The sequence below is a fragment of the Daucus carota genome, chromosome 2 (assembly GCF_001625215.2).
Source record: "Daucus carota subsp. sativus chromosome 2, DH1 v3.0, whole genome shotgun sequence".
Classification (NCBI taxonomy): Eukaryota; Viridiplantae; Streptophyta; class Magnoliopsida; order Apiales; family Apiaceae; genus Daucus; species Daucus carota.
The window spans coordinates 33,748,510-33,769,269 of record NC_030382.2 but is presented as its reverse complement, the minus strand read 5'-3'; the positions used below and the strand labels follow the sequence as shown (position 1 = coordinate 33,769,269).

At 43.8% G+C, this 20,760-nt stretch overlaps 3 protein-coding genes across 4 annotated transcripts; 2 read left to right on the top strand and 1 right to left on the bottom strand.

The window, feature by feature from the left end:
• The first annotated feature begins 399 nt into the window (after nucleotides 1–399).
• LOC108206748 (uncharacterized) lies at nucleotides 400–3,005 on the top strand. Its single transcript, XM_017377141.2, has 2 exons — nucleotides 400–926; nucleotides 2,179–3,005. Exons 1-2 carry the CDS (start codon nucleotides 497–499, stop codon nucleotides 2,724–2,726), a joined length of 978 nt encoding a protein of 325 aa, XP_017232630.1. The 5' UTR covers nucleotides 400–496; the 3' UTR covers nucleotides 2,727–3,005.
• Nucleotides 3,006–4,429: 1,424 nt separating this feature from the next.
• On the top strand, nucleotides 4,430–19,901 carry LOC108210057 (uncharacterized). 2 transcript variants are annotated; one of them, XM_017381304.2, is made up of 3 exons: nucleotides 4,430–4,883; nucleotides 17,855–17,921; nucleotides 19,080–19,901. In XM_017381304.2, exons 1-3 carry the CDS (start codon nucleotides 4,521–4,523, stop codon nucleotides 19,625–19,627), a joined length of 978 nt encoding a protein of 325 aa, XP_017236793.2. In that variant the 5' UTR covers nucleotides 4,430–4,520; the 3' UTR covers nucleotides 19,628–19,901. The 2 variants fall into 2 exon arrangements, with proteins under 2 accessions (XP_017236793.2, XP_063943267.1); XM_064087197.1 differs by having other exon boundaries at nucleotides 19,038–19,901.
• Nucleotides 13,028–14,433, bottom strand: LOC108210054 (uncharacterized). The gene is made up of 2 exons (XM_017381302.2): nucleotides 13,922–14,433; nucleotides 13,028–13,828 (listed from the first exon to the last, which is right to left on the bottom strand). Exons 1-2 carry the CDS (start codon nucleotides 14,423–14,425, stop codon nucleotides 13,181–13,183), a joined length of 1,152 nt encoding a protein of 383 aa, XP_017236791.2. The 5' UTR covers nucleotides 14,426–14,433; the 3' UTR covers nucleotides 13,028–13,180.
• Nucleotides 19,902–20,760: the final 859 nt, after the last annotated feature.

The following is a 20,760-nucleotide window of genomic DNA, read 5'->3' as shown; positions in this document are numbered from 1 at the left end:
TGTATCACTATATAATATAAAATATTTTTATATTATATCATTATATAAATTATATTATAAAATATTATAATATAAATAATATGGGTCGCCCTTTGAAATAATATTTTCCGATTTTTGAATTTTTTTTTTAAAATAACCCATATGGGTCGCTCTTTCAAAGGGCGACCCATATGGAACTTTTTACAGCATGGGTCTCTCTTTGAAAGAGCGACCCCAATGGGGTTTTTTGTGTTTGGGTCGCTGTTTCAAAGCGCGACCCGTGCTGTAAAAAGTTTTTCGTTCAGGTCGCGTTTTCTCGAAAAAAAACTGGTTAGTTTTGAAAAGTGGTTGAATAAATTGGTTAGAAATGAGAGGGAGCCGGTTAAATTATGTTTATCGTTAAAATTTATGCCAGCCATAGTATTATTTATTCCCTCCCATTCTCCCCCCATTCTCCTATCACTCAACTGCTCAGCCCATCTCTCTCAAAATCTCTCTCTCTCTCGAAATCTCTCCGATGGGTTTCTTGTGTTCAACGAGATTCGTCCTCCTGACCCTCCTAATCTCCGTCATCCCCATAGCCATTCTCATCTCTCTAGAATCCGCCACACCTTCCTCCCACCAGTACCACTTCCACTCCTCCGGCTTCCTCCGAGAATGCTCCAAATACGACGCCCCCAACAGCCGTTTCATCGTCTCCTTCATGGAAGGCGGCCTCGGCATCATCCCCATTTCCAACTCCACCACCACTTCAGTCCTCCCCGAGATTCCCGTCGTCAAAGACGCCGATTTATACACAAATGCAACTCTGGGTCTCACCATTGACAGCAAGAGGAACCGCGTCGTGGTAGTCATATCGGACTTGTTGGGGAACAAGTACAGCGCTGTTGCTGCTTATGATCTCTCTGATTGGTCTCGCTTGTTTTTAACTCAACTAAGTGGTCCAGGTATTATTATTATTCTTAATATTTAATTATTTATTTAGTACCAAATTGGATAGGTGTGTATATTTATTACATACTTGAAATGAGCTTTAAAGATCCTCCTGTTGTTTTCATCTGCCACTCATGATTCCTGATTTGGCGTTTATTGGAATATGGGATTTTTAGTTTCCATTCCGGTTGCAAAAAATGCTCTTCTATTTTTTGTCATAAGTATATGTGCTTGAGATTATTTCTGCGAAAAATGATGTTAACATAAGTTTTTTTTTAATTTGAACTGAATTCGGGTTCCATCTAAGCTTAAATACTCGAAAATCATGTAAACAGACAGAAAAGAATGTGTTATCATAATCTGATAACCGAGTTTAGATTGGGAGTGAAAGTGATCAACATTTTGTATTTGATTTAAAAAACCAAATAGAACTTTGATAAACTGTGCTGAAATTCAAAAATAAGATGTGCAAATTTGAGCACCTATTGCCGCTTAAAAGTCAAAAACGAGCAAATTGGAAACACTGTGTGTCTCAGCGGTGACAGTTGGGCTTTTAGTGCCAGAAGTGGTCTAGATTTTTATTCTCCTGGTAAATATTCATTATATTTGAGTTTTCTTTGCCCACCAAATGCACCTGTCCAAGTCAAATGCATCAAACGGTAGAAGAAAATGCTTCATATCCTGATAAATGCTCCTCATGCATTCCTTTAGTTCTCAAGATACTGCAGGTTACCTTGCCATCTTTTAATGCAAAAGATTCAATGACTTGTATAGTTTAATTATGCTAGAAACAAGTAATAATAAGTTGGTTAACTTTCTTTGAAAATGAAGCTATCATGATGTTAGGTGGCCTTCTTTACTTCTGCTTAGGTTTGCCCCATCAATTTGGACTTTGCAGTGTCTTAGTTTTACCAAACACATAACTAAGGGCATTGAAGAATTCACACTAGTTAGATGCATTCTCAACCTACAATAGCAAAGAAGATGAATTAGGTAAATGCATTCTGACATTGTCAACCTACAATAATAAAGGCATAAGCACTGCTTTGAGTGTGGTCGGCCGGATGATAATTGGAGGGGAAAGGGAAAAAACTGAACATTTTTTTTTAAACATTTATGTATATCATTTATTAATTCCGTTGATTCTATTCTATAAATTTAAGTTAACTTTCATTCTTACCAGTTTTGGATTGAATTCTCGTTCCTCTAGCTTTTTTTAGGTAGATATTATAGGTCCTGATAAGTTTGCTGCACTCAATCATGTAGGAGATAAATCCATGGGAGATGACGTAGCGGTGGATGCAGAAGGTAATGCTTACATCACAGATCTGAATAAGAGTAAACTCTGGAAGGTTGGGGTTACCGGAGAATATTTGTTGCCAATAGAAAGTCCGATTTTTTCTCCAGCGGTATGGTACCACAAGTTAGCAACCCTTAACGGGATTGTTTATCATCCTAAAGGCTACTTAATAGTTAGTCATACAACCACCGGAAATCTTTTCAAGGTAGATATAATGAACAACAATGAGGTTAAATTAGTGAAAATGATTGGCAAATCTTTGTCATTTTCGGATGGTCTGGAACTATTATCTCCGAACAGGCTTGTTGTTGCTAGCATGTCGGGGATAAGTTTAGTCGGAAGCAATGATGATTGGGAGACTGCAACTATACTGGAGAAGGCTCCAGTGGTTAGACACCGTTTGGCCACTGGGGTAACCGTGAAGGATGCAAAGGTGTATATTAATCACTTGTTTGGTATTGGATACCCCAAGAAGAAACATGTTCTTGCAGAAGCAGTTTTCGCTGTTCTATAGAAGAAGATGTTATTTAAATATATTAACAGGTCCCTTCTTATCCCATCACGTAGTCTTGTGTGTTTGTATCAATCTTATGAAAAGGTTGGGTGGTAGAAGAATGTTCTAATGCTCAGCAGACCCCCTAGACCTAGAGTTCATTTAGTTTGCTGTGAGCATATGTTATTCCTTTGGAGACGACAGTATGTTTTCGTCTCTAGAACACTACCATCTCGAAAAGGTTTGAAATCAAAACATCAATGAATTCTGGACCAAAGTGTTCTCAGCCACTTTCTTCCCCGTTCCTCCCGGTGTTATGTTGCCTTTGTCTCTTTTTAACATCTGTCTAACCCTTTTACCAATGAATATTGCACGCGAAATTGATAACTCTGGTTCTATATACTCCCTCCGTCCCTCCCATTTCTTATCGAATGGGTTGGGCACGGAGGTTAAGAAATATGAATAAAGTAGTTGAAAAGAGAAAGAAAAGTGGGTGAAGTGGTGGGACCTACTGATTTTTAATGTATAAAAGGGAGATAGTGGAGTAAAATTAGTGTGAAAAAGAAAGAAAAGTGGAGAAATGGTGGGACCCATTGACCATATTTAGTAAATTTTGAAATGTAAAGAATTGAATGAGACATCCCAAAAAGGAAAGTGTAAAGAAATGGAAGGGACGGAGGGAGTAAATGTTTACCAGAAAAAGTACAAACTTTATCAACTCAACTAAACAAGTGAATTTGGTTGATTTCATATTGGTAAAACCACCCAACTAAGAGACGTTTGAAAAGAATATTAGATATAAGAGTTAAGTTTTATGGAGTACACAAAAACATTGGAGTATTGGAGTACAAGTCTTAATTTTTTAGTTTAATTTTTAAATAATATATTTAATTATACAAATTTATATACAATCTATTATTTATAAGTTGTCTTGCACATAATTGTCTATCAATCGTTAACAACTTTCAACTTTAACAAGTATTAACATTATTGTTCAGCTTATTAGTTGTATTGCAGAACATAGAGTCCTGTAATTTATAAAAGTCATTATTCTACCTTAAATTACAATGTTTATGTTGTGTAGAACATAATGTGCAGGTTATTAAATGTTTACGAATATTATTGAACAAAAAAATTGAATTTTAGATGAATAGATTACATTTTATCCAACTTTGTACTCCAATACTCCAATATTTTGTGTACTCCATAGAACTTTACTCTTAGATATAATTCTATATTATATTTAGGTCCGTAATTTTGTTGGGAGTACACAAACTAAGAGAAGGAAAATAAACTGATTTCCATTCCTCTTGTGCAAACAAATAAAACTCTTTTTTGCTAAACTCTCAACGTATTTTAATGTAATTAGAGCATGTCCAAGGGTGATTTCTAAATTTATTAGCTATAATGATTATGTAAATTGTTTATATAAGTTTTTTGCTAACAGATGAGAAAAACACTCCGATGGAGTTATGTATAATTATGTCAAGTTAAAATTATACATAAGAGCTTTACTAGTTCAACAAATCTATTGAATCAAATATGATTATCTATATTCTTTTTGCTAAATGATGATGGTTGGAGAGTATTTCTTTTTACATATCATCTAAAAATGTTATTTAGATGACACATAGATATTTTAACTAACAGGTCTCAACCCTTGGAGATGCTCTTAGGATTGCATGGAGGAGTATAAATTATGTTTGTCGTTAAAATTTATGCCAAGTATTTTTTATTCCCTCCCATTCCCCTGCAGGCTACAGTCAACTGCTCAGCTCATCTCTCTCAAAATCTCTCTCTCTCTGAATCTCTCTGATGGGTTTCTTGTGTTCAACAAGATTCGTCCTCCTGACCCTCCTAATCTCAGCCATTCCCATAGCCATTCTCATCTCTCTAGAATCCGCCACACCTTCCTCCCACCAGTACCACTTCCACTCCGCCGGCTTCCTCCGAGAATGCTCCAAATACGACGCCCTCAACAGCCGTTTCATTGTCTCCTTCATGGAAGGCGGCCTCGGCATCATCCCCATTTCCAACACCACCACCACTTCAGTCCTCCATGAGATTCCCGTTGTCAAAGACGCCGATTTATACGGAAATGCAACTCTGGGGCTCACCATTGACAGCAAGAGGAACCGCGTCGTGGTCGTCATATCGGATCCGTTTGGGCACAAGTATTGATAGGGTATAACCCGAGCAAAAGGACCCGGGTCCCTTAAGAGGAACGTCCAGCCCGGGTAGCCACCAACACAACAGGACATCCCCAGCCTTGACAGGTGATACAACCCGGACATGACTGCTTACCCGGGTACATGAGACTCGCTACTCACCCGGATACACATGTACCAGCCGACACTTGCTGCACAAGACACAGACTGACACGATAAAGACAAACATAACGGTCAACTACTGGCGATAGAGACAAGCCAGGGAACATTCCAAAATACTACTTCTACGCTGACACCTGGACACGTGTAGGGGATCAAACCCCTACACGTGTAGGACCAGGATACAGGTACGCACCCTTAAACCCTAATCCCTGGCCTATAAATAGACCAAGGATCAAGAGTTTAAGGGTTAACTTCACTCTCTACACTCATCCTCACACACACTTACACTCAGCATATACTTAAATACTCTCAGCCACCAGCCACCAGCAACCACCACACATACACCTTCACCCACCACATATAGATAACACACTTTCTAGTCTTTATCCTTCCAAAGCCTGCTCTTACTCTCACGCCGGAGGCGCCGCGGGGCCAAAACCCCCCTCCGGTGTTGTTTTGTAGGAGCCCTTCCAGCAGCTACACCGCAGAACCGTCATCCACGGCGGAGGAAGGACCAGGATCGGAGATTGGCGTTATCATTTGGCGCTAGAAGGAGGGGAAGGTGTCCTCTGTCCTGTGGTCACGGTGCCACTGGACTCATCTCCTACAACAAACCCCTGAAACGGGGGTCCGAATAACACCAGTAAGCTCTCACCAAACACCCATCTTCTCAGAACCCTCAGCCATGGCTTTTCTTGATATGTGCATGATAGAAAACCTCACCTGAACAAAACCCTAAATTTGTCTGTAGTAGAGCATGTTAGCAAACCCTGTCTGAGCAAAACCCTAATCTTGTCTGTAGCACATAAAATCTTTTGTCTCACACCTGCACACATTTTGTCACTTAACTATTTGTGGTATCTCTGAAAATAGTAAGTTGACTACTGGTGCACACTATTTTTGTCATCCTGTCACTATCTATACTATCTGTGGGCACTACCACCAAAGCAGCGACCATACACCCTGTGTAAGTTCTTGAAACCATGACAAAAAGGACACGCTCCCACCTGGGTCTTCCTCAGAACCCGGATAACCCTCAGACAGACCAGGATAACCCAAACCAGGATCATGCCTCGGGACCACTTTTCACCCATGTGAACCCGGACGAGAACCAAGCAATCCACCCCAATGATGCCCGGGTCACGATCGAAGCAAACCAGTACAAGTACACCGATGTCCCGATCACCACCCTCCACCTGTCCCAGCTCACCAATATAGAGTTGGCCGAAGCCATCCGGCAGTACCATGATCGCCGGGAAAGCAACCGCAGACTTGAGGACATCGGTGAATCCGAGGACTCCGGGAACAGTCGTCAATCCCGGGGTTCCGTATTCGACCGGATCGGAGACAAAGCAAAGAAAAAGAAACAAAAGGAAAGTGAGGAAACCCGGTTGAAAATTTTGGCTGAAAGGAAAGAACAGATCCGAAAAGAGGAAGAGGAAAAACTTGAGCAAAAAATCGCCCTCCGGATCCAACTCGAGGAGGAAAAGTTAACAAAAGGATCCCGGTCCAAGCGCTACCGAAAGGAAACAACACCCGAACTCATCTCTGATGACGAGGATGAGAGACCGGGGCAAACCAACCTCAGAGACATGATCAATGAGCTCAACAGGAAAATTGGGAATGATGCCGGGCTTGAAATTGGGGGAACCCTGACTCCCTTCAGCCACTCCTTGGAATCCATACCCCGACAAAAGGGTATGAAACACTACAATTTTGAATCTTTCAACGGACTGGGAGACCCGGAGGAGCATCTGCACTACTTTGAACAGATAGCCCAGATCTACTACTACAATGACCTGACCAAGTGCCGCTTCTTCGCATCCACATTCAAGGGAGGGGCCCAGAGATGGTTCAGCCGGATCCCCTCCCGGAGCATCGGGTCCTGGAAAGATTTCAGGGAAGCCTTCCTCAGAAGGTTTCGAGCAAACAAGACACATGAACTCCATATGTGTCACCTGGAAACGGTTCGCCAATATGACAATGAGGCACTCTCAGACTACATGAAACGTTTCCAGGAAGCAATCAACAAAATTTCCAACCTGGATGAGCGTGAGGCTCTGAGCATATTCCGAAGGAACCTGGACCCGGAACAAAATGAGAGATATGTGGTCGAATTAATCAACAAAGAGCCCCAAAGCCTGGCAGCTGCCTACGCCATGGCTGCAAAATTCATTAAGGAGACCGATGTGCTCCAAGCAATGAGGATGACCCGACAGGGCAGTTCAAAAGGAAAACAAGTCGAAGATAGACCCAGGAAAGAATATCACCAGGATAAGAAATTCAAACCGGACAGACAGACAAACTTCATCCAGCAATCAGGTTCCAAGAGAACCAGCCAACAGGGATCCGGGTCCAGAAGTGACCCTGGTCCAAACAAAGCAACCAGGGAACCAAAACCAGAGCCCGAATGGACTCCTCTAAACAGACCCCGGGAGGACATACTCAAAGAGGTCCGGGACAAACCCTTCTACTACCCACCAAAACCCATGCAAACTCCTCCTGAAAGCAGACCTACCAACAGACACTGTGACTACCATGGTACCCATGGTCATAAAACTGAAAATTGCATATCCCTCAAGTACTTCATTGAAGAGCAAATCAGTAAAGGAAACATGGGGCAATATATAGCCCGGAATACAGCCGACAAAACGGGGGGATCCGGGAAACAGAAAAACATTGTCAACGTAGTGCTGGGAGGATCTTGTTCACCTCCCCCTAGCCCGGGCTCCTGTCAAGAAGTAATGTCCATCCAAACCTTCCCCGAACAAGTAATTTCCTTCAGCAACAAGGACTTTGAAGGAGTCACCCGGGGTCACAATCAAGCCCTGGTAGTGACCCTTGACATGGCCGAAAATGAAGTAAGGAGGATCCTGGTGGACAACGGCTCCTCAGCCAACATCTTGTTCAAGCACACCATGGATCGAATGGAGCTCGGGAGTATCCGGATGAACGACTACAGGGAGGATCCTCTATATGGGTTCGGGAATAGCATTGTCCCGGTCCTTGGCACACTCTATCTCCCGGTCCGATTCGGAACCCTTCCGAACCAAGTCACTCATACCATCAAATTCTATGTCACAGATACACCCTCACCTTACAACGTGATCATCGGCCGCCCAGGTCTGAACAAGATCGAAGCTATCACATCCATTCCACACCTGAAGTTCAAATTCCCCACCCCGTTCGGGGTAGGAGAAGTCAAAGGAGACTCGGCGACAGCCGGGGTATGTTATAGCCAAGCTTTGGTCATGGCAGAAACACACCTGGACAACAAGAGAAAGGCAACCGTTTTTCAAAAACAGAAGAGCAACAAAAAACACCGACCTTACCCGAAAACAAATCCCAAAGGAGAAGTCCAGGTGATCGAACTTGACCCGGGTAACACCAACCCGGGAGCCACCAATCCTGGTCCTGGACAAAGCAACCAGAAAGCAACCATGAGCTCAGCTCAACATTTTGTGGAAAAGAACACTGACGCCCGGATCCAGCAAATGATCTCGGCACAAGAACTAACCAAGGTCGAAGCTGCGGTCGAGACCGAATCGGTCCTGATCGAAAAAGACAACCCGACAAGGAAAATCAAAATTGGAAAAGGCTTGGATACCGTCTTTAAAGAAGAACTCATCCAACTACTTCGGAGCTACGCAGATGTTTTTGCCTGGAGCCCGGACGACATGCCCGGGTTGGACGAGTCACTAGCAATGCACAGCCTGGATGTGGACCCCGAGAAGAAACCAGTCAAACAAAAACGAAGAAATTTCGCACCAGAAAGGCAGAAGGCAATAGATGAGGAAGTTGGCAAGTTAATGAAGGCAGATATCATCTGCGAGATCAAATACCCGGAGTGGCTAGCTAACGTAGTCATGGTAAAGAAAGCAAACGGCAAGTGGAGGATGTGTGTCGACTACACGGATCTGAATGCAGCATGCCCCAAGGACCCTTATCCTCTACCGAGCATCGATCAGCTCATTGATGCCACGTCAGGACACCTGATGTTAAGCTTTATGGACGCCTTCTCCGGGTACAATCAGGTTAAGATGAACCCAGCAGACATAGCCAAAACAGCATTCATAACCCATCGAGCGGTCTATGCCTACAAACTGATGCCTTTCGGGTTAAGGAACGCCGGGTCCACATACCAAAAAGCCATGAATGAAATTTTCAAAGATCAACTTGGAAGAAATTTGGAATGCTACGTCGACGACATCATCTCCAAATCCACTTCGGTCCCGGGTCACATTTCTGATCTAAAAGAATGTTTCGAGAACATGAGAAGGACTAAGCTAAAGCTCAACCCGGACAAGTGCACCTTTGGAGTAGAGGCTGGAAAGTTTTTGGGTTTTATGGTAAGCAACCGGGGTATCGAGGCCAACCCGGAGAAGATCAAAGCTGTGCAAGAGATGCAACCACCCCGGACTCAGAGGGAGGTCCAAAAGCTAGCAGGGTCCTTAGCGGCACTCCGAAGGTTTGTCTCCAAACTCGCCGAAAGATGCCTACCATTCTTTGAGTTGTTAAAAGGGGCAAAAAACCAGAAATTGGTAGAATGGAGCCCGGATTGCCAAAGAGCCCTTGATGAAATCAAAGCATACCTGTCCAAACCCCCAATCCTGACAAAAGCCTTACCTGGAGAACCTCTCTACCTATATCTGTCTGCCGGTCCCTTTGCCGTCGGGGCAGCCTTGATCAGGGAAGAAGCCGGGCAGCAGAAGCCCGTCTACTATGTTAGCCAGGTCCTCAAAGATGCGGAGACCAGATACCCCAACTTAGAAAAATTTGCGTTTGCACTGATCACCGCATCCAGGAAACTCAGACACTACTTTCAAGGAAGAGAGATCAGGATTGTCACCGACCAGCCCCTAAGGAAAATCATTCACAAGCCAGACATCTCCGGGAGACTAGTCAACTGGGCAATTGAACTTAGCCAGTTCAGCCTAACCTTCCTACCCCGGACAGCGGTCAAAGCCCAGGTCCTGGCAGACTTCGTGGTGGAATGCAACTTCCCAGAAAACCAATCAACTCCCATGGAAACTGAACCAGAAGCCCCGGTAGAGTCAAACCCGGGGTCTTGGACACTCCATGTTGACGGCTCCTCAACAACCGAAAGGTCAGGAGCCGGGCTAATCCTGAAAAGCCCGGATGGGTTCACAATCAAAACAGCAATCTCCTTCGGTTTCGCAGCAACCAACAACCAAGCGGAATACGAAGCTCTTCTAGCAGGGTTGAAATTAGTCCGGACCCTGTCTATCCAAAACCTGACCATTTACAGCGACTCACAAATTGTGGTCAGGCAGACAAACGGGGAATACCTCGCCAAAGACCCAATTCTGACCAGGTATCAAGCCTTGGTGAAAAGCTACCTTACCCTGATCCCCGGGTACAAAATCTTGCAAGTCAGCAGGGAAGAAAACGCGGAGGCAGACAACCTCTCCAGGTTGGTCCAAAATTCAGCAGACCTGGATAGCTCAGTGTATTTCGAAGAGTTGCACAAACCCACAATAGAGCAGGAAGAAATCTTTGAAATCAACAACGACCCTACCTGGATGACTCCCCTGATCAACTACATAGAAAAAGGAGAGTTACCCGAGGACAAGGGAAAAGCTCAAAGACTAAAAGCTAAGGCAGCAAAGTTTTTCGTAGAAGGCGGGATCCTCTTCCGCCGGACCTACTCATCCCCAATCCTGAAATGCATAGGTCCGGAGGAAGCCGAATACTGTCTGAGGGAAGTTCACGAAGGGATCTGTGGAGATCACATGTCGGCAAAAAGCCTGGCCTATAAAATCATCCGGCAAGGCTACTACTGGCCAACAATTCATCAAGACTCCGTCGAGTTTGTTAAGAAGTGCAAAAATTGCCAGCTATTCAGCAACGTGCCCCGGGTAAGCCCCGTCCTACCCTCCTCGGTCTTATCCCCGATCCCCTTTGCTGTATGGGGGATAGACATCATGGGACCCTTCCCCCGGGCTAAAGGAGACCTCAGATACTTGCTTGTCTCCATTGATTATATGACCAAGTGGGTTGAGGCCAAGGCAATGCGGACGATCAATCAACAAGATGTCATCCGGTTCATGGACAACATCCTGATGAGATTCGGGCTACCAAGAGTCCTGGTCTCAGATAATGGACCCCAGTTCATCGGGTCAGACTTTGAAAGCTACCTGGCCGAAAGAGGCATCAAGCACAAGAAGTCTTCAGTCGCCTATCCTCAAGGAAATGGCCAGGTAGAGGTCACCAACCGGATCCTCCTGAGAGGAATTGAGAAGAGACTTGAAGAAAGCAAGAGCAAATGGCCAGAAGAACTACCTCATGTCCTTTGGTCATACCGAACCAGTCCCCGGACAAGCACCGGAGAAACCCCTTTCAAGTTGGCCTATGGAACGGAGGCAATGCTCCCAATCGAAGTCGGGTCACCTTCCCACAGAGTAATCAACTTCGACGAAATTGCAAACGAGGAAGGACTCCGGGTCAACCTGGACTTGGTAGATGAGGTCCGAGATCAGGCAATCGCAAGAATGGAAAAGTACAAAGAGAAGACCCGGGACCACTTCAGCAAGAAATCCCGGGTTAGAAATTTTCAAGCAGGGGACCTGGTCCTACGAGACACCGAAGCCTCAGATCCAACTAACACAGGAAAGCTAATGCCTAAGTGGGAAGGCCCTTACAAAGTCAGAGAAGTCCTAAGGCCGGGCACCTACAAATTGGAGCATATGGATGGGTCAGAAGTATCCAACACCTGGCATGGTCTTAGGTTGAGGAAGTTCTATCAGTAAAATCAAGAAGGAAGGATCCTAGAAGACAGCTATATATACCTAAAAGCAATCATGTACTTTTGGTCATCCTCAAAGCTGTGTAATAGGTTTAATATATCAATGGAGTCTTTTACTGATTGATGAATCTGTGTTACTATTTACTTGGAAAATTTCTAAGGCAACCAAAACATGTCGAGCAAGCTACCCGGGCATGGTATACCCGGGTCCATCTATACAATCATTAACTTGGAAAATTTCTAAGTACAAAACTATGTAAGCAACCAACCCGGGTAAATATTGCCCGGGTCTATCCACTTTCATTTACTTGGAAAAATTTCTAAGTACAAACTTATTAAAGCAATCAACCCGGGTATCGGTTGCCCGGGTCCATCCATTTCACTTGGAAAAATTTCCAAGTACAAACATATTAAAGCAATCAACCCGGGTAGCGGTTGCCCGGGTCCATCCATTTCATTTACTTGGAAAAATTTCTAAGTACAAACTTATTAAAGCAATCAACCCGGGTAGACGTTTCCCGGGTCCATCCATTTCATTTACTTGGAAAAATTTCTAAGTACAAACATACTAAAGCAATCAACCCGGGTGGAAGTCGCCCGGGTCCATCCATTTCATTTACTTGGAAAAAATTCTAAGTGCAGACATATTCAAGCAATCAACCCGGGTAAGCATCGCCCGGGTCCATCTTTTTTATTTTACTTGGAAAAAACTCTAAGTGCAGACATATTTAAGCAATCAACCCGGGAAAGATCTCCCCGGGTCCATCTATTTTATTTACTTAGAAGATTTTCTTAGTGCAAACATATTAAAGCAATCAACCCGGGTGTATGTTGCCCGGGTCCATCTATTTTATTTCCTGAGGAAAATTTCTAAGTGCAAACATATATAAAGCAATCAATCCGGGTAGACGATTGCCCGGGTCCATCTATTTTCATTACTTAGAAAAATTCTAAGTGGAAACATGTATAAAACAATCAACCCGGGTAGACGTTGCCCGGGCCATTTCAAGCAATCAACCCGGGTACATTCTACCCGGGCACAACTACAATTATCTCTGCTTAGAAAAATTTTCTAAGTACAAAGTTTCCTAAAAGCAACCCACCCGGGGTACGACTGACCCGGGCACACCTGCGTTACAATTACTTAGAAAATTTTCTAAGTACAGAAATATTGCAAACAGCCAATCTGGAATACATAAAGCATACAAAACATTCACAAACAAATATGACAGGAAAATATTTGATAAAAAGCAGCAAAGCAAGCATCCACATCCCGGGTCCACACGGACCTCGGATAAATATTCAAATCCGGCAAAAACTAATTCAGAGTCACAAAAGATTGTTTCGGACAACATGTTCAGAATCAAAGGAAATAAAAGCTAGAGGACAGGAGGATCGTTCGCTGAAGAGTTGTTGGCTTGAGAATCCGGATCAACGGGCACATCCGAAGTAGTCAGAACAACATGGTTACCCGGGTTGGCAGGAACAATAAAACTCGGAGAAGGACCTTCGTAAGGTTCAGGTTCCCCCTTCCCGGCTTTGATGTTGTCCTTAGCGGCAAGGTACGCCTCTATGAAACTCTGAAGATTAGCCCCCGGATCGGATTTAATATGCCGCTCAGCCACATGCCAACACCGGACCACCTCCGCTGCCGCAGCATGATTAAGAGCATCGGCATACGCTGTCGACTTCTGAAACTCGGCAATGACAACCCCAGCCTCTTTCCTCTCCTCTAGGGTTCTCTTCAGGACGCCCACTTCCTCCTCGAACCCGGACGCTTTCTTTTCGGCATCAACAGATCGGGCCTCAGCATCGTCCACTTTCTCCTTCCACGCGGCCTGCATCCGGGTCTCGGCCTCCTTCACCCGCCTTTCCAGCTCAGATTCCAGCTTCTCCCTCTCCGACTTCTCCTGAGCTAAGCTCGACTCGGCCTTCCGGGTCCTCTCGCCGCATGCGTCAGCAGTGTCCCTCTCCGACTTGATAACCTCAAAAGCCATAGTGTTGAACCCGGCCAACCGAGCTCCAAGCTGCAAACCCGGACCCACAAAGTTAACAGCCTAAAAGATAAAATATTGACTTGGGAATAAGACAAAAGAAACAAAGGCCAAAATCGAATCTACCTGGCCCCAAAGACTCCCAATCTCTCTGAAGGTATTAACCAATCCGGTGTCATCCATCTTCACCCAATCCTCATCAGTTGGGATACCAGACATCAACTTGATTATCTCCCTTGCTGAGTACTTGCCAGCACCGAGAACAACCCGGGTATCTTCCCTCTCCGGATCCTCACTCTCATCGGAGTCAGACTCGGACCCCACCATTATCTCTTTGCCCTGATCGGATTTGGACTTAGGAATCTTCGCAGGAGCCTTCCTCGCCGAGGGCTGTTTCCTCTTCGTCCCCCGGGTAACAAGATCCGGGCTGCCAGACTCCTGAACCTCGGCAGTCATCCCGAGGGCAACTTTTTCCACGGCAACACTTGACTCTCCACCAGCCGCTCCTTGCTGGGAGGACCCGGATTCATCATTTTTCCCTGACCCAGATTTGGACTTGGCAGCAGGCTTTGGGATTGTGTGAGTTCCCCCCAAGTTCCTTAAAGCCACAGCAAAAGAGTCGTTAGACATCTTCTTCCAAGGATCCTTAACAAAATACGGCAAACCTGCAAGCACAAGTCAATACTCGGGTCACATAAACAAGTATAGACAAGCAAGATATCAAAACACACAAACACGAGAGAAAGAAGTAATAAGTGCCAAATACAACACCCGGGTAAATATTACCCGGATCCATCCGTTTACATATACTTCGAGAAATTTTCTAAGTACAAAATACAACAGAAACGAGACAATAAGGCAAACAGAAGATCCGGGTCATCCTACACGACAAAAAGCAAAGGAAACTCACATCCCCATTCATGTAACTTATCGAATTGCATAAAGGTATCCCGGGTCAGTTGCTGCCCGAGACATCCACAAAACTCCATCAGCTGATCTCGAAACTTCCCCGTGGCACTCGGGGCACCGAAATTGGTTCTCACCAACTTATCATCAGTTACCAGATACGGCATATAATGAATATCAAGACCCTTCAGCATCAGGATCTCACGATTCCAATTCTTTAAAGAAGTCTGATGCATCACCGGTTTCAGGAACCCGGGTCCCAAACCACATTCCTTGGACCGGAACCGGAGCTCATACAACGGCTTTTCCCCGGACTTCTTAAATTGGAAAAGCATATGGAACAACTTGAGAGTAGGCTGATACCCCATTTTGTTACAAGCACAAAGAAACCACGTCATCCACTTGATCGCGTTAGGAGTGATCTGCATCGGGGAGCATTTATATTCATACTTGCATAGATGGCGAAAAAACAGATGCCACCTAGGATTCCACCCGGATCTCAAGTGTTCCATCCACACTGGAACAAACCCGTCAGCCGGCCGGTGATAGATCCTCTCCTCGGGTTCTGGCCACCGCCATTCGACCGTATCCGGAAGCTGAAACGAGACCCGGATCAATCGATCCTGAACCTTCCACGGCAATTCCCTAAAGGAACTCCTAACGGGATACGGAGCCCGGGCAACAGCATATGTTTTAAACTCCTCATCGAACTTCTTCTTATCATAAGCACCCAGAGGACCGTTGGGGTGCTTAAATTTATAAAAAGACGAGATTCCCCGGTAAAACTCCCTCTCATCCGCTAGAGGGGCCTTGGTGATGAAGTAGGACTTCGTATCCATCCACATACCCTCCGGGGTCATGATAACCTGCTTCCCCTCGGCCTTGGATACCTTCTGGAACTCAGAGACAACCCCGGATGAAGCCACCTCCCTCTCAGCCATCTTTTCACAAGCACGGTCTGCTAGTGACTGGCACTCGTCGGTCTCACTATCACTAGAATATTGCCCGGGCACACCAGAAAACGCAACAATATCTCTCTTGGCCCTCTTACGGATCCGGACCATAGACCTAAAGGAAAAGAAGAACCCGGGTCAGTTCAAAATTCAACCAGTTTTATTACAAGTTTTATACGGGTCCGGACCCTGTCCTAGATCTATGTGAGGGACAATAAGTTGGGAAATCACAAGAATGTAACTACGACTACCCGGACACATCATTCTGAAAAACAACACCCGGGTCCTATTTTCAAATCTACGCGGTGGGGAGACCACTAGCTACTGAAATGGTACCCGGATCCCGATCCTATAACCACACCATCATAAGAAGGCTTACAAGTGCCAAGAGACAAGAAGGCCTCTACCCGAGTACGAGACCTCTACCCGAGTACTCCCCCCCCACATAAAAAAATCTTCATGCCGCCTACCCAACCCGGGTAAGAAATCCCTACCCGGGTTCAGTCAAAACCCCAAGAATCCCAACAGCCACAAACAGTTTCTAAATCATTTCAAACCAAAATCATAAATCAAACTTCAAACCCTAACCGCTATACACATATACATACATATATCCCATCAAGAACATTCAACAAAACCCAGATTTTCAAACCAAAAACAATCAAACAAAAAGCCACTCGAACCACAAAACCCAGGAGACACCGTAAAACCCCAAAATCAAACAACCCAGCAAGCGTATGATCTAATCTACCGAAAAAACGAAATACCAAGACGAAGAATACAAAGAAGCACGGCAAGCGCAAGCACGAAATCAACAAAAGCACGAACGAAGAAAACACGAAAGTACATACAACAGCTCCGAAATGCAAAAAAAAAAAGAGAGAAGAAAAAAGAAGACGAAAAGGGGACTTACCGTGATAACCAGCGACGGACCAAAAACTGCGATGACAACGACAACGATCTCCGAGACCCCAGTGAAACCTTCCGAGAAAACACAACTCTCGAGCGACGGTGAAAGAAATTACAGAGAAACTGATAAAAGCGAAGTGAGAAACCAAAGAGTAAAAGAGAAGCCTCTTTTATATAGACCATCAAATCAGGAGTGACGTGGCAGTTTCCTATTGGGGGGAGTGAAGTTATTACAGCTGTAATAATTCACCCCCTCAAAAGGCGCGATGGCTCAATTTTCAAAACAAACAGCTGTTAAAACCCCTTCATATTACAAACGCTTCACATCCTCCAAACCCGGGTATCAAAAAACCGAACAGGGCGTGACGTTCCCCGACCAAAGCGAAAGAAAGCCCCTACACAGGTCTATCCGGGCAGCAGAGCAAACACAAGTTACCCGGATACAATCAAAGTGGCAAACATGAAAATTTCACCTTCACCGGGCCGGGGGGCAAAGACCATTACCCTTACACAGACACCCGGGTACGAAAACGAGAACAAAGGCTCCGCTCTACTCCCTCACATAGAAAATCTATATAAGGGAGTGGGGGGCAAATGATAGGGTATAACCCGAGCAAAAGGACCCGGGTCCCTTAAGAGGAACGTCCAGCCCGGGTAGCCACCAACACAACAGGACATCCCCAGCCTTGACAGGTGATACAACCCGGACATGACTGCTTACCCGGGTACATGAGACTCGCTACTCACCCGGATACACATGTACCAGCCGACACTTGCTGCACAAGACACAGACTGACACGATAAAGACAAACATAACGGTCAACTACTGGCGATAGAGACAAGCCAGGGAACATTCCAAAATACTACTTCTACGCTGACACCTGGACACGTGTAGGGGATCAAACCCCTACACGTGTAGGACCAGGATACAGGTACGCACCCTTAAACCCTAATCCCTGGCCTATAAATAGACCAAGGATCAAGAGTTTAAGGGTTAACTTCACTCTCTACACTCATCCTCACACACACTTACACTCAGCATATACTTAAATACTCTCAGCCACCAGCCACCAGCAACCACCACACATACACCTTCACCCACCACATATAGATAACACACTTTCTAGTCTTTATCCTTCCAAAGCCTGCTCTTACTCTCACGCCGGAGGCGCCGCGGGGCCAAAACCCCCCTCCGGTGTTGTTTTGTAGGAGCCCTTCCAGCAGCTACACCGCAGAACCGTCATCCACGGCGGAGGAAGGACCAGGATCGGAGATTGGCGTTATCAAGTATAGCGCTGTTGCTGCTTATGATCTCACTAATTGGTCTCGCTTGTTTCTAACTCAACTGAGTGGTCCAGGTATTTTTCTTAATATTCAATTATTTATTTATTACATACTTGAAATGAGCCTTAAAGATCCCCCTGTTGTTTTCAACTGCCACTCGTGATTCTTGATTTGCCGTTTATGAGATTTTTAGTTAGTTTAACAAAACGCTCATATTAATTTATATTTCCATTTTTAGCATGATTGGATAGCCTAAGTGGTGGGTTTATCCTCCATTGTCGTTGAGCACCCGGGTTCGACTCTGGCTCATATTAGAACAAATACTCCTTTGTAAGGTATATAAGCATAAATCCTAAGAAAAAAACTATTAGGAGTGAAACTGATCAACATTCTCATTTAAATTTAAAATATCAATTACAACTTTGATGAACTGCACTGGAGTTTAAGATAAGAATGTGCAAATTTGAGCACCTATTGCTATTCAAAATTCGAAAATGAGCAAATTAAGAAACACTGTGTGTCTCAGCATTGACAATTGGGCCTCTAGTGCCAGAAGAGTCTAGAGATTCGTTCTCGTAGTAAATATTCATCATATCTGATTTTGCTCTGCCCTCCAAATGCACCCGTCGAAGTACAAATGCAGCAAACGGTTGGATAAAATGCCTCATATCCTGATAAAAGCTCCTCATGCATTCCTTTTGTTCTCAAGATACTGCAGGTTAATGCAAAAGATTCAATGGCTTGTATAGTTTAATTATGCTAGAAACAAGATAATAATGAAGCTATTAGTATGATGTTAGGTGGCCTTCTTTCCTTCTGCTTAGGATTGCCCCATCAATTTAGACTTTGCAGTGTCTTAATTTTACCAAACACATAACTAAGGGCATTGAAAAATTCACACTACTTAGATGCCTTCTCAACCTACAATAGCAAAGAAGATGAATAAGTTAAGTTAGTTAAATGCATTCTGACTTTATCAACCTACAATAATAAAGGCATAAGCACTGCTTTGAGTGTGGTCAGCCGGATGAATAATTGCAGGGGAAAGGGAAAAAACTGAACATTTTTTTTTTTTGACATTATTGTATATCATTTATTAATTCCGTTGATTCTATTCTATAAATTTAAATTAACTTTCATTCTTACCAGTTTTGGATTGAATTCTCATTCCTCTAGATTTTCTTAGGTAGATACTATAGGCCCTGATAAGTTTGCTGCACTCAATCATGTAGGAGATAAATCCATGGCAGATGACGTAGCGGTGGATGCAGAAGGTAATGCTTACATCACAGATCTGAATAAGAGTAAACTCTGGAAGGTTGGGGTTAGCGGAGAATATTTGTTGCCAATAGAAAGTCCGATTTTTTCTCCAGCAGTATGGTACCACAAGTTAGCAACCCTTAACGGGATTGTTTATCATCCTAAAGGCTACTTATTAGTTAGTCATTCAACCACTGGAGATCTTTTCAAGGTGGATATAATGAACAACAATGCGGTTAAATTAGTGAAAATGATTGGCAAATCTTTGTCACTTCCCGATGGTCTGGAACTATTATCTCCAAACAGGCTTGTTGTTGCTAGCATGTTGGGAATAAGTTTAGTCGGGAGCAATGATGATTGGGAGACTGCAACTATACTGGAGAAGGCTCCGGTGGTTAGACACCGTTTCGCCACTGGAGTAACCGTGAAGGATGCAAAGGTATATATTAATCACATGTTTGGTATGGGATACCCCAAGAAGAAACATGTTCTTGCAGAAGCAGTTTTCGCTGTTCTATAGAAGAAGATGTTATTTAATATATTCACAGGTCCTTTCTTATCCCATCATGTAGTCTTCTGTGTTGTATCAATCTCATGAAACGTTGGGTGGTAGAAGAACGTTTTAATGCTCAGCAGACCCCTAGACCTAGAGTTCATTTCGTTTGCTGTGAGCATATGTTATTACTTTGGAGACAGACAGTATGTCTTCGTGTCTCTAACACTTCAATCTCGAAAAAGTTTGAAATGGCTATATATGGATTATTAGGGTTGTTCATAACCCATCTCTTCCACCATCATTTTTACCCATTTTCTGGATGTGGAAATTCAATTAATCGTACATGTATAATCTCTACAGCCTACTTTGTTAAAACCACATGAGTAACACTTCTCAAACTGTCGATTTGTTTTCGAATTTAACATTTTATTTTTAAGATTCATACAATTTCTGAAAACGGTGTTTCGAATGAGACCAAAAATTAGAGAGTGTCCCGGATGATATATTAGTGTGAAGTGAGTGCCCAATTAGATAATTAACCATATTCTAATTACATAATCTTTAAGTACATAACTATATTTGTCACTATTATTTTATTAATGCATTTTGTCACTTGCATGCTTATGTGACAATTATACCGCCATCTATACTTGATTTTATATTTAGCACCAAGTATAAATTCAAGTTTAGCATCTCATTAGAGTTAAAGTTTTCAGCTTGGGTGCTACAATAGCACCTATTTTAGCACAACCATTGGATTTGCTATAATAATCTTCTTCTACTACTTGAGTGGGAGACTACTTGAGTGGGAGAAGAGCATTGTCTGGATATCATATTGTTATCCTTGGCTACTCTCCGGAACATAAGCATTGCAATAAGCTCCAGAAATGAGTAGGAAATGAGCATCACCGAGATTTTCTGGTGTCGTCTGTAGCTAATCCCTGGAAATTAGAGCTTGCAAAAAACACTAGAAACTTCTCCTTGACTGATTAGTTTAGGGTTATCATAAACACTGAATTATAACTGAAACTGGTAAAAATGATAAAAATCGAATCATTTATACTGATCCTGACCGAAACCGAAAGTTGAATGGTTTGGTACCGGTTTTGACTTCCAAGCAAACTGAGAAATACCGAACCGAATAAGAGGTCGGTGGG

Bases quoted from the DNA above. Each gene is read 5' to 3' on its own strand.
- LOC108206748 (XM_017377141.2), top strand. From the start codon at position 497: ATGGGTTTCTTGTGTTCAACGAGATTCGTCCTCCTGACCCTCCTAATC. The intron at 927-2,178 runs GTATTATTATTA...TCAATCATGTAG, and splicing joins AACTCAACTAAGTGGTCCAG to GAGATAAATCCATGGGAGAT.
- LOC108210057 (XM_064087197.1), top strand. From the start codon at position 4,521: ATGGGTTTCTTGTGTTCAACAAGATTCGTCCTCCTGACCCTCCTAATC. The intron at 4,884-17,854 runs TGATAGGGTATA...GTTATCAAGTAT, and splicing joins ATCCGTTTGGGCACAAGTAT to AGCGCTGTTGCTGCTTATGA. The intron at 17,922-19,037 runs GTATTTTTCTTA...TTTCTTAGGTAG, and splicing joins AACTCAACTGAGTGGTCCAG to ATACTATAGGCCCTGATAAG.
- LOC108210054 (XM_017381302.2), bottom strand. From the start codon at position 14,425: ATGTCTAACGACTCTTTTGCTGTGGCTTTAAGGAACTTGGGGGGAACT. The intron at 13,829-13,921 runs GTAGATTCGATT...CCGGGTTTGCAG, and splicing joins TTGGGAGTCTTTGGGGCCAG to CTTGGAGCTCGGTTGGCCGG.